This window comes from Anser cygnoides, chromosome Z, assembly GCF_040182565.1.
Source record: "Anser cygnoides isolate HZ-2024a breed goose chromosome Z, Taihu_goose_T2T_genome, whole genome shotgun sequence".
Taxonomy (NCBI): domain Eukaryota; kingdom Metazoa; phylum Chordata; class Aves; order Anseriformes; family Anatidae; genus Anser; species Anser cygnoides.
The window spans coordinates 12582765-12596681 of record NC_089912.1 but is presented as its reverse complement, the minus strand read 5'-3'; the positions used below and the strand labels follow the sequence as shown (position 1 = coordinate 12596681).

Genomic DNA, 13917 nt, shown 5'->3' with positions numbered 1-13917 from the left:
TTAGAGGCCTCTAAATGGATTCAGGAATGTTATAACAAGGCATACAACTAAGTAGTGTTTACTGGTAATTGGTGCAAGTATTAACACCTCAGTATGTTCATATTCAAGCCACAGTGTGAGGCTTCAAGTTGTAACATTCCTGAGACTTTCCATAAATACTTGATGATCTCCTTGAATGTTGTCTTTGACTTGTCTATATGCAGGAAAAATCTATGACCCCAAAAAAAGTTCCCTTCAGAAACATCCTGTACAAAAAAGTATGTGGTGAAAAACTGAGTCTTCACTTACAGAAATAAACATGCCCTATTAAAACCGGGCTGTAACCCACATTACTGCAGCCTAAAACCCACATAGGTCTTAGTGGTTTAGCATATATGCTCCAAAGTGAACTTCACCGGATGCTGCAGCAGAGCATAAATATTCCTTGCTGCTAGGGAGAAGACTAAGCCATTTACAAAACCTCTGTGAATATAGATACTGCAGAGTAGCATTAACTAAACAGAGGTTACAGTGCAGGTTGTTCTGGGTTCACTTCCTCCATCCATCCAAAATCAGTTTTGGGATATCCCTTTGCCTTCTGATGTTTAAGTTGCCATGTAACTGTTTTTCTCTGAACCTTCCAAGCTCTTTCTAACCAGGGTATCTTATGTAACTTCAAAAAATAAATTAAAACCCCCAAAACTTAGAGAAGTCTTCTGTCAGCAAAAGATCAGTTCTAGTAAACTCACGATTTAGCACTTGTAGCAGCTGGTGAAAGAATTAAATATTAAAGTCAAATGTACCATAACCTCTGAATTTATATGCTTCCTTCAACCTATACAGGGGTGTCAAGGGGTGTGGGATTTATCCGGTTTGACAAGCGAATTGAAGCAGAAGAAGCTATCAAAGGCCTGAATGGCCAGAAACCTCCAGGTGCCACCGAGCCCATCACTGTAAAGTTTGCTAACAATCCAAGCCAAAAAAATAACCAGGCCATCCTTTCTCAGCTGTACCATTCTCCAAATAGAAGGTATCCGGCACCACTAGCTCAGCAGGCTCAACGTTTTAGGTAAGTCAAATTCTTGTATGTAACTGAGGTGCTGGAAGCCACATATTCCCATGGGCCTGTCTGTTTGTTTCCCGGCACTCTTTCCCTTTGCTTGTCTGCTCTATGAAGGAAACCCATGAAAACATTAAATTTCTGTAGCTATGTTCCGAGAACACGGCTAAAAGTAAAAATGCATTCCAACCTATTGGTAGCTAAAAAGCACCTAATAAACTTGCTTAAATCAAGATGACACTTTTTATTCTAGACAGTCACTAAAAGAAAAATCACTTTTTAAGGTTATTTTTATTTTTTTGATTTTATTGATTAACATGAAAGTTGATTCAGCTAATGTTGACCGAGGCAATTAAATTTATCCCTTAGCAATATGTCATGCTACAGCAGTCCTCTTCTTCATCCTCTGGTGTTTCTTCCCCATTCTGGCTTTCAGGTTTTGTCCTAGTTTAAATCATGCATACTACTTACCTTATTCCCAGCTTCTGTAATGACTGTTACTCAAAGATTTTTTGCGTGTGTAGATTTGTGAATGTATGTTCTCCTCATGCTGAAACTACAGACATGCAGTTCCCTGTTCCTACAGTTCGAGTATCGAAAAGAACAGTTGGTGAGAACAGAGTGAAACAAATACTGTATTATTTATATTCATGAGTGACCCTTTTATTTTTTTCTGCTATTCTGATAGTTTCTTCCCAACCTCTACCCCTGGTTTATGTGATTAGAATTTGCTAAGTATTACTCAAACGCTTGCTCTTTTATTTTTCAAGAACCAAAACAGCTTGCAGTTTAAGAGAGTGCACCACGCTTCAGAAGCTCTGCTTTGGCCTCCATTCTTTTAGGTAAAATGTTCAGAGTTCATAGACAGCATTTCTGGCAGAATTTGTGAATTCTTTCCTTCAGCTTTTCAGCCTTATGTACCGCAAGTGTCTAACAGGTGTGAAGGTCAGCACTAGAGAAGGCTTTCTGCCCTCAAGGAAGGGATACCCAATTTTATTCAGTATTCAGTGAATTTTTTTTAATGCTTCTTAGGGAATAAAAGGGTTAGTTGAAACAGTCTGCTATATATTGAACAAAAGTAGGCTTGTCCTTGCTCCATACGCTGAGCATACAAGCAGAAGTTAGACTTCCAGGATGGACTGTGGTGCGTTATGTGAAACAAGATCATGAGGGACCTGTTGTACAGCCTCTGTTACAACATCCAACATTCTGGCAAGCCTGGCCTGCTAACTCCACGAGTTCTTCTGAGTGCACTTGTTTCCAGACACAAAGCTGTGTTCAGTATTACTGATACCAGCTTGGATAGCATCTGTATTGAAACGATACTCTGGGTATACCTATTATGACTTGTAAAACTTCTCCAAATGTTTTTCCTTTGGATAGGACCTAAAGCTCCTTGCAGTTTTGTAATTTCTGTAGAATACACGTGTCCTGCAACACGAGACATTGAAGCTTTATTTTTTATTGCAATTTTTCTTTATTAGAAAGTGCATTTTTATGAATGCCAGTTTAAATTTCACTGGAAAGTTCTTGGTGAGATATGAAATGTAAAGTGGTACCTGAAAACCGTAAAGAGATGTTGTGATCTGTTCAAATTAAAAGTATAATGGTAACAAAGTATCAAGTCTGCAGTGAATAGGTGGGTGAGTAAAATTTTTCTCACTTGAGTGGATGTGGAAGGAAGGAAAGGCTGAGTTGACTGACTGGTCAAAAGGGTAAACTGGTGTAGCAGACATCTGAAGTTTTTTTGAAAGACCATCAGGCTTCTCTTCTTTAGAAGACAGCTATGCCAAGTTTTATGTTTTCATAACTGTAAGTGGAAACCTGCCTTTATTTAGGGCTTTGCTTAGGTGGTGTTGTTGCAGTATTTCAGCTCAGTTGCTGACTGTCCAGCTCAGATTGTAGGGATGCTTTAGGTCTTTAACGTCTTTCACATGCCAAAAAATAAAATGAAATAAAAATCCCAACTGTTGAAATTTCAGATGTTAACAAGATTGATTACTCTCCATGGTTGCCCTGTGTCAGTTAACAGTTGGTAGAGGCCTGAAAACACACAGGTAGCATAAACCTAATAACGAAGAACAATAAGATCACCCTAATGATTTTTTTCTAATAAAAATCTTGAACTGCACTTCCAAAAGCAGCTGTCTATAACTGTTCCTGTATCTGTAGGTTATGTAACTTAAAGCATCCTTAAAAATTAATTGCCCAGTGAACACCTCTGTCCTTCTGAATCTTTTAAGTCACCCAGGTAAATGATGAAAACTCATGTGTTGACCCCAATATTATATGAAGTCCTTAGCGTGTTCTACAGCAAAGACCTGTATTTGGTGGTGTTTCTGGAATTCTTCACCTCCCTCTCACAATCCAGATCGTCAGTTAGAGTAGAGCTCTGTAATCTAATCACACTATTGATAGTAGGCAGGCATTTTTTCATTTCTTCCTTTCTGCTCTTTAAGGTGTTCAGTGGCTTGCTTTTTGTTAAAATCCTGCTCACTGCAAAGTCAAAATTCTGTGTAGTTTATGACCTTTACTTAGCTGCAAGCAAGACCAAATCTTTTTTTTTGTGCCCAAGTGCTGTTACACTATTAGAGCAGTTAAATTTGGATTCTGTATACTAGTAATGGTTATTAAATCCTATAGCTCATTACTGGAGAAAAATGACAACCAAGTATGAATCTGTAAGGTAGCTGTAAGCTAAAAACTGAATCCTTTAAATCTTTATTCCCCAAGCTCTTATTTTGTGGAATCCTGAAGATAACCTTTAGGCATGAGACTTCCTCTTCATATGTCCGAGCTTTACTAGGAAGACACTAGAGCTGCTTTAGGGAAGAAATTTTCTTGGAGAAGCACTTCCAACTTACTACTGAAGTTGCTTAATAGAATTGGTAGGCGTTGCATGTTTGTAGGTATTGGTTAAGTAACTCCAAGAGCATTTAGAGGTGGGACTGCATACTACAGATCAGCCTGGGAGAAAGTGAAGGAAGAAATACATGGAGAAAAATTATAACACAAAATAAATGTATCAATATTCTAAAAACAGTTCCTTTCAGAAAAGAGTAGGAAAATGTAGGGGAAAAAAATGCTCTTACTGCAATATGTTTTAATATTTGTTTCTGCTCAAAAACTGTGTTGGTCTGGGTGTTCATGTCAGCATAGTGTGAGAAGTCTCAGTAAAGTCTTTGTCAAACAAGTTTATAATTTCAAAGATTCCACTGAAGTGGTCACTGACTACAACTTGATGCTGACAGTATTGTTTGACTTAGTGCACCACTACCACAAGTTTAGCCTTTCTGAAATTAACTACTTGTGGTTGTGGGTACTATGCAGGAACATCTGTTTAGTATTATATTAGCTGTATCATGTGTAACAAGGTCTTCTAGCTTTTGTAGTTGAGGTACTCAAGCTTTGCATGAGGTTCTCTAGAATACACTTAGGGGGCTGGTGGAAACCAAGTTTTCTTAAGATTAAAGGCTAGAAAAGTCTGAAGACTGAACACTTTGCTAAATGTTTTGCAGGTTGGACAATCTGCTCAACATGGCTTATGGAGTAAAGAGGTAAAGAACCATTCAGTTCACAATAACCAAATTATTAAGAGAAAATATTTTGGCTACTATAACATTTTCAGTAAGACATTTTCGCATGTTTAGACTTCAGCTGAAGTTGCTCATTTCAGTGCATTGTGTGTGAAAGATAAACTTAGTAGCAGTTTCATGGAATTCCCATTTCAAACGACTTGATCCTCACTGGGTTTGTAGCATTCTTTTCTTACGTTCTTCTGTTGTTTATTTCATTTCAGTCAGACTTAACTCTGTTCCCACAATTGTGTAGTACTACATACAGAATTTCTGCAACTGAAAAAAACGACAAACTTCACAACATTACCTTATTAGTCTGGCTGAAATGTCCATGCCCACTGTCAAAAGCCCTCTATCTTTTTCTCTGCTTGAAACTTCTTTGTTGGGATTCTCTGAACAGCTACTTTACGCTTGTTTCTTTTGTTTTCCACCGTTATTCAGTAGGTTTCCTCCCATGACCATTGATGGAATGACCAGTTTGGCTGGAATTAATATCCCTGGACACGCAGGAACTGGATGGTGCATTTTTGTGTACAATTTGGCCCCTGATGCTGATGAGAGTATCCTCTGGCAAATGTTTGGACCCTTTGGAGCAGTAACCAATGTGAAGGTCATTCGTGACTTTAACACAAACAAGTGCAAAGGGTTTGGATTTGTGACTATGACAAACTATGATGAGGCAGCTATGGCAATAGCCAGCCTGAATGGATACCGCCTTGGGGACAGAGTATTGCAGGTCTCCTTTAAAACAAACAAACCGCACAAAGCCTAACAAGTTATTCTCAGTGCATTAATATACGAAATCTATACAACAAAGGCAATTTACGAGAAGCTTTATGCATTAGTAAATGCCTTTGTTGTATGCCAGTGTGGAAATGGGGATAAAATGACTACTTAGCATCCTAAGAATATGTGAGATTTTTTATTGCTAATATTTGAATTAGAACTTCTTAAATACCTTTTGTGTTTGAATATTGACAAGAGGTACAGGGTTTTTACCTGTCACAGTGCATTCTATTGCCTTCTTTGAAGAAGGTGGACCTTTTAAAATGTTTCAGCTAAGGGAAGAAGTTTTTTCTTTACATGACTGCCTTTAACCTACGAGTAAATACTGAGGCTTTGTGTTACACTACTTAAGTTTGTTTTTATAATTTCTTGACCTGCCTTGTGTTTAGTTTACATTTTAATGCATTGCTGTTCTGTTGTTCAAGAAAAGTATTTGAAGTTTACACTTTATTTATAAAGTTATAAGCAGTATTTATTTTATAATTATCATTTGGGTTGGGGAAGGGGAACACGTTATAAAAGCTTATTGTAAGAATACTGGAGAACTTTTCGTAAAGCAGTACCTTGCCAAAGAGATAAGAGCCTCTTTGATGTGGGTTTAAAAAAAAAAGCATCTATTTTTATAAAAAAAAATAAAAAAAATTTGGAGAAACTTTTTACTGGTCCTGGAACAAATATTTTGACTTGAATACTTTGAGAAATCTCTTCATAAGACACCTAGTGAGCTTTTAAAACTTACCAGGAAATTTGCAGTTGTTGGGGGAAAATTTAGAAAGATTTATGATGTAGAAATACTTTTGAGACCTTTCTATTAAGAAGTAGAGTTGATGGGATGCACTGTTGATTTCATTTTTGTAATCATCAGTGGAGTCTTTGATCATCCTGGTTATTAAGTGATAGATGGCTCACATTGATTTGTGATTTTGAAACAAAAGAAAATTTAAAAAAGCTATATAAGAGCAAGCAGGAAACTTAAAAATACTGAGACGGGGGAAAAAAATCTGTTCTTCCTAAAGAATTCCCTTCAGATAGAGCTCATGGTGTTTAGTGATGTACTTGCTATTGTTTGAAGAATTGTTTTGTCTTAAGAAAAAGGCATTGTGCACGGTTTGCACAGCAGACGTGGCCTGAGTTGGGTATATTTGGAGGTATTTTGAAAGTTATGTTCAAGGCTAACACCTGAGCTTTGTGTAATGTAAATAAGACCTTGAGTTATGAACCTTTCAGCTAATTTTGGTTTTACTTTATTTTTTAACTTACATGCCAAGTGATGGTCAACTTTGAATGTTTTTGTATGAGTTTTTTTTGTAAATGGCATTAACATTGTTACTTGAGGTCTGCTTATTCATTTTTGTTGTCCTGAGGACTTGAATTTACAGTGCATCAGATCTGTTGCTATTTTTGTCTGTAGATAGTCTAGCTTCAGCTGTTTATGGTGATGCTACATTTTGGTTTATAAATATGTTTGTGGTAAAAACAAGTATAATCATAGGTTTTGAACAAATTTCCTTACATTTTTCATACAAAACCCATGAATACCTGTATGCTACTGAAATTTAACTTTGTATAATGCTTAAATCACTATTTGGGGACATAGAAAAAGTCTTTACCGTGTATTGAAGAAATTTAAGAAAAATACAGAATATTTTCTGATTAGCATCTAGCTTATAATTGAATTTTTGGAAAAAAAGCTGAGGGTTTTCATGCCTTCACCAGGATGCACTGACAACTATATAGTTACATCCTGCTTTTTGTATAAACTGAGATGCTCATACGCTTCCCCTTAGAAAAAGCAATGTTCTATGCATAAACATAGTTGTACACTATCTTTGCAGTTGCTTTTGGTTCTTATTCTTTTGAATTGTAGTTATAAATTTTTCAGTATAGTACAGTACATATACTGTGAAGCGCGTGCTAAAGTGAATAAGCGAGTTTTCATGCTGACCCACTCAATGCTATTCAGAAATGAATTGGCTTCCTGAGCACTTCCTCATTCTTAGGTGCATTTAGATTGTTAAAGCTCCTCTGCATTAAAAATTGTATATACTATAGAAAACACAAACTTTCCAATGTGGGGGAAAACAGCTACGTGCTTCTTTCCTTATACTACTGTAGCAAACAACGGCATTGATGAGAAGGCATGTAAATTGGGCTTCACTTTACAGTGTTTATCAGAGCACTTAGTAAAATGTAAGGTTGGTATTTATTTGAAGTTGTATAGTATGACTTAATTCACATCTGTTGGAATAGAAAATATATTCTGTTGAGTATTTAAGAGGTTGTACATGTTTTATTTTGTGTTTGGATCCTTTGTACTTTTTCATGTTCAGTACATCAATAAACAAAATTGAAGGGAAAACAGTGTCATGAGCAGGTTTTCTTTACTGTGTTGTCCGCTTTAATGAGTAAACAATCTTGAGGGGAGGAGGGGAAAGTTTCTACAAAGCTAGTTTTAGCTTAGGACACTAATTACCAACAAGTAGGTAGGACAGTAGAGCCATGCACTTGTTCTGTTAGAGTTGGCGTCAAATCTTTTCAGTTTGGTTTTGTATGGACCACTCAATACTTAGGCTGGTATAATAAATGAGGATCATTAAACACATTCAGTAAAAATGAATTTGCTGTCTGTTCAGCCACCTGCTCTTCAGTATAGCTAAGTTAATGCCCTGTTGTGTTAAGAAAAAATACAGAGGAGGGAGAATAATTTATTCTTTATTGCAATATCCTCTTGCTGTTTGATTACTGTATTTTTGGGTTTCATTATTTGACAGCATTACTAGTGGATATCCAGTTAACCTTGTTCTTCACCCTTCTCAGCACTAGAAGAATGCTTAAACTTGCCATAAATTCTTTTGCTCTTTCAAAGTATATATGCTCCAAAATTTGTAGGCTTTCTCAATTGAATGAGAATGAATTTTCACCATAGAAGGATCATACGCAATATGGCATCCATTTTTGACTGTTTCCTTTCACCCTGCTTTTTACATTTTTAATGTGAGATTTTTCGATTCATAACCATATAATATGTGGCATGGAGCGTCTCCCATCAATATGGCATATTGGTGTCAAACTTTCTTGGAAGACTAAGGCCTAAGTCTGAACTCAAGATGTCTGTTAGTCATAACCTGTGTTAACAATTGGACTTTTTATATTTACATATAGAAATAGTGTGTGCTGATGGCTTTTTATACAGTTACATTCTTTGGCTAGAGTACTGAAAAAGATAAAAATTACAGGGGTTGAAAGCAAATGAGGAGCTGTATTTGGAGTTCATATTCCAGCAGGGATATCTGTGTATTCAGCTTGCACTCTTTCATGGAAGAGTAGTTCTAGTTCTCAACTTAAACCAGTCTAAGACAGTATCCATGGTTGAATTGTAATACGGAAATACAGACAAAATGTGTTTATGTAACTGCCTTCAGTTTAAAATCAAAACTGCTTATACTTTTGAGGGTTAGCTGTAAATGAACAGGCAGTCAATGAGCAACACTGAAAATTATAAATGCAGTTGCCTGGGAGAACGCTAAGTGCTGGAAAATACAATTTTGATTGTATGTTAGGTGGACCTTGGGGTAGTCGTCAGAGCTCATTGTCCTGGTTTCAGTTAGGACAGAGTTAATTTTCCTCCTAGTAGCTGGTAGGGTGCTATGTTTTGGATTAGGATGAGAAGAGCGCTGATAACATCCTGATGTTTTAACTGTTGCAGAGCAGTGTTTACACCAAGCCAAGGACTTTTCAGCTTCTCGCTCTGTCCTGCCAGCGAGCAGGCTGGGGGTGCAGCAGGAGCTGGGAGGGGACAGACCCAAGCTGGGAGGGGACAGACCCAGGACAGCTGACCCAAACTAGCCAAAGGGGTGTTCCATACCATCTGACGTCATGCTAAATAATATATAGGGGTGGCTGGCCGGGGTGGGGGGCCGGCTGCTCGGGGATAGGCTGGGCATCGGTCAGCGGGTGGTGAGCAATTGCATTGTGCATCACTTGTTTCGTACACATTATTATTATTATTATTATTATTATTATCATCCTGTCTTAATAAACTGTCTTTATCTCAACTCACAGGCTTCACTTTCCTGTTTCTCTCCCCCATCCCAGAGAGGGAGGGTGAGCGAACAGGTGTGTGGTGCTTGGCTGCCAGCTGGGTTAAACCACAACAGTCATGAATGAAGGAACCTGATGGGAATTTTTACAGTGGGGGCATTTTTCTCACTGTATAAATCTTATAGCAAGGCTAAGGAAGAAAATCAAATCCCTTCATGGGGATTTAGTGGTAGAGGAATAGTTCTTTTTCAAGTGTTGTATTTATCTGCTAAGAGTTCCAGGAACGTCTGTAAACCTTTGGGAACTAACAGTGGCAGATGAGCCAAGCTGGAAACATGGCCCTAGCAGGGGGTCAACTGTAACCACAAGACATGAATGTTAGTAGGGAGACTTGTTTCTGCAGTAACAGGAAACTACAGTTTCTTTAGGCTACAACCTTTGAGCTTTTCCAAGCTCTCCAGTCAAATTCCTTTCACAAAGCCTAATAAAATAGGGCTAATAGGGCTACTAAGATGGTGAAGGGCCTGGAGGGGAAGATGTATGAGTGGCTGAGGTCACTTGGCTTGTTCAGCCTCCTCTTTTCCAGGCTGAGGGTAGACCTCATCATGGTCTTCAGCTTCCTCACAAGGGGGGGTGGAGGGACAGGTGCTGATCTGTTCTCTTTAGTGACCTGTGATAGGATCCAAGGGAATGGTGTCAAGCTGTGACAGGGGAGGTTCAGGCTGGATATCAGGAGGAGGCTCCTCACTGAGAGGGTTGTCGCACACTGGAACAGGCTCCCCAGGGACGTAGTCACGGCACCAAGCCTGTCGGAGTTTAAGATGCATCTGGACTGTGCTCAGTCATATAGTCTGAACTTTTGGGTAGACCTGTGTGGTGCCAGGAGCTGGACTCAGTGATCCTTATGGGTCCCTTCCAACTCAGGATATTCTATGATTCTATACCTTTGCACATGCTCAAGGCTTGTGTGGCCTCCTCTGTAAGAGATGCTTGCAATGAAATCAGCTGTGGCTGGTAAACTCACGTGCATCTAGAAGAGCCTTCCTATACTGAGAGAGCATTTTCACACTGTAAAGAGGAAAGGTACTTTTTTAAAATGGACCATTTGCTGTCCATTTGCATAGTTCATGGTGTATATTTGTTGTATAACTACCCAGTTACCATCAAGTATTAGTAGGTCTAGGATACTCTAGGAGTACTGCAGGCCTAACTTGTTGAAGTTTGTATTTCACTGCATTGTCACTTGAAACATGCTGCCTGTACTTAATTGTGTAGAAATGGTGACTTAAGCTAGAATTAAAAACAAAAAAAAAAACCAAAACCACTATTTGGTAACTTCCTCACAAGATGTCTGTAGCTTTTTGTAATGAGTAGAGAATGTTTCAGGTTTTTTAGTACACCAGCTTGAAAACTGAAGACATTCTGATCTGTCATCGTTAAAATAGCTGGGAATTGGGATATTGGGAATTCCTGTCAGCATTTTTGATCCAACTGTGCTTCCTTCTTTTATGTTGGGCTCGTTCTGCCCAGCTGTGGCATTTGGGATTTGAAATTTCGGTGTGTAGATCTTAAAAGCAAGAAGAATGATTCTATTTTTACACTGAAACTTTACTAATTAAAATTTGTTGTAGATCGCACCTGTCTAAAAAACCACTATGATGACTAATGCTTTGGGCCAGCAGGTATTAGAACATCAAAGGTCATCTGGGCAAAGCAGCTTGAAACAAAGCTGGGGGTGGTTTGGAGCCTTTTGGTGGGAGGAGGTGGATCGGGTACACTGTGATAAAACTAAAAAGAGTCTGCTCTCGGGGGAAGAGCAGACTGAATCAGAAAAAACTTGTCTTTTGTTGCCCACACGTACTAAAAAAATAATAATAAATGGAGCAAGCGATGTAAACTAGGTACCTTCAAAGCAGCTTGAGTAAGAGGTTTGGTTTAAGAGGCTGACTAACTTTATGCTATTAAGCCTGGTATGTTGTATCATCTTGTAGGTTCTGTTCTTGACAGATCTTATGAGACATCAGTGGGAACATGGAAAATTTAAAGTTTGTTCTCGTAAGGCCATTCTTTAAAAACCAAGTAGTGCTACAGAAAGTTAATACACCAATACACCACATCTGAATTTTTAAGTGCTAAGTCACATGACTTGTGTGCATATGTGAGTTTAACATGTTTATTGTGCCCCTGTAAGGAAAGTTGATGGAAGTGCTCCCAGAATAGATTATAAACAATGCATACTTTACAAAAACATCAGAAAAGCCACATTTCAATTTGAAGCAACCTTTCTCATTAAGTTATCCTCAATTAGATAGTAGGCCCTTACAGTACATGTGTTCATGTTGCTTTGAGCGCAAAGATGATCCGAGTTTCAAGTATTTGCATGAATGCTCTGATGAGAGCTTCTGCAGGTCACCCAGCTGCTGATTCAACAGAGCTATTTGCCAATACTTTTGAAAGACACAGTTTACAAATAAAACTAAATAGCCCTGAAAATTAGTCTGCTTCTCGGTGTCCAACTGTGTGAAAAGTTTGGTACTAATTTTTTGAAATGCAACATTTCCTAGCACTCTGTTCTGTTACGAAGGGGATACATCAAGGTGCAATCTCTTTTCCCACTACTATCAGTGCTTTGTGCCATGATAAAATTTATAACAGGCAAAAGGGTAGTGGCAGACTGTTTATTTTTCTATTCTTGATTATTGTTGGCACAACTATGAACAATCCAGAACAGTACAGCTATATACTCCAAGCTGCCTGTCTTCAATGTAGAATAGTTGGTGTCTTCTGAGAAGCTGACTCCAGAGACTTTCACATTCAGTTTCGTTCATGAACTGCCATGTTGCATATTCATTGCAACCAGCTGCCGTATCCATTTTTATTGCCAGAGATTGATATGCTAGATCTGAATTTTGATTTACTGTTTTTGAGAATAACAATAGACAGATGAATACTCACACGTGAAATAGTAGTTTAAAAGTAACTAATGCTTGCAATAAATACTGATGGTGGGCTTTTGTATAGGCAAAATATTAACTAAAGTGAGTTTAGGCTTTCTCAGATTCACATTTGTTGTGCTAACATCAATGGCTACAAGCCAGATTACGATATCTTGAAGCTCTGGGACTGTCCCAGCTGATGCACTTGCAACGCATGATACTGTGTTAACTGTCTTAATTGTAATCATTTCTTTGATTACAAATAAACTGAAATACATCTCTATTCTGTTATCTTTCTGACATGGCATGTTCTTTGCCCTGTTGTTTCTCCTGGGTCTTGTGATTACTTGTGTTCAATTTATCTCACTTTTAAGGTCTCTCCTTACTCATATGTGCTTCATAGCAAACTAACAAAGATTGGATAGAGACTGAAAGCAGAAGTGTTACCCTACCTCCTTGAGCTGTCATTAATTAACCCATTCATTGTAAATACAAGCAATTCAACTAAATTTCTTCAAGTAACAGAGGAAAAGCTTAAGAACAAGAACTTAGACTTCGTTTTACAGACTTCAGTGAAGACCAAAAAAGGCTAACTTAATCTTTAGTTTCATTAGGTTCCCCAGACAGAATTTACATAAACCAATCCATAGGTGAGTAACAACCTACTTTCAAGTGAGAACTCATTCATGGATGCTAGTGGTTACTCTCCTGATTGAACTTTCCTGATTAAAAAATCTTCCATCTTCTAGACAGCTTAACAATATTCCTTAACAATGATTATATACCCTGAAGCTGGTACATTAGCAATTTATTTGGCAGTTCCTCAGAACAATTGACAGAAGTGGAGGGTTGAACCCATGACAGGTTATATCTTGACTGAAAAATAAAGAGAACCAAGTCATTGAAACATGTTGTTTGAAGCTCATCAATACTTCTCTTGTTTAAAGGATTCTTTTTAGTTCTTTGGCTCTTTCTTGCTCTCTAGGAAAATGAGTATTTCAGTTGCTGCTACCAAAAGAGCAGCAACTCCAGAAGAGCAGAAGCAGAGCAAGAAGATACGAAAAATCTAGAAGCAAGGGCAGCAGAAGCCTGAAACATTTTCAAATGCAGTAATACTAAATTTCAATAGTGTGCTTCTTTGCTCTTCATGTTTTGCAAAGATTTAAAAAAAAAACAAAACTGGAATTGAATTACTAATTAAAGTTGCTAAAATTAAAAAACCTAAAACTTTTTAAAAACTTTAAAAACTAATTTCTAAAATTTCTAATACTAGTGAAAAAGTAAACTTCCTCATTGGTTTACTGAATTGCCACCTGTGAAGTGTAGTATATTTCTTGGGGACTTCACCTGGTCATGGTAAATCTCTGGAGTTCTTCCACTTTAAGCAACTGTTCAGAATAAAATGCCTTAGCTATTATTCAGAAAATGAAATGAAGAGTTATAAGAAAGCATTGACCAAATTTCCTTCCTCATGAATGTAAAGTAATTATCAGATGTATTGAAATTTATGTTCTCTTTTACAGACAGATATTTTTTC

General features: G+C 37.7%; 1 protein-coding gene across 36 annotated transcripts in view; it reads left to right on the top strand.

Moving 5' to 3' along the window:
• The window catches only part of ELAVL2 (ELAV like RNA binding protein 2), a 93758-nt gene extending 85978 nt beyond the window's left edge, over window positions 1-7780 (top strand). For 16 of the 36 annotated variants that reach the window (XM_066987781.1, XM_066987758.1, XM_066987778.1 and 13 more), the window contains 4 exons: window positions 823-1048; window positions 1810-1881; window positions 4558-4596; window positions 5059-7779. In XM_066987781.1, the coding sequence (XP_066843882.1) occupies window positions 823-1048; window positions 1810-1881; window positions 4558-4596; window positions 5059-5389 (668 nt within the window). In that variant the 3' untranslated portion in view covers window positions 5390-7779. Of the gene's footprint in view, window positions 1-822; window positions 1049-1809; window positions 1882-4557; window positions 4597-5058 lie in introns of all 36 variants that reach the window. The other 20 variants (XM_066987764.1, XM_066987769.1, XM_066987765.1 and 17 more) reach the window with 7 other exon arrangements.
• Window positions 7781-13917: the final 6137 nt, after the last annotated feature.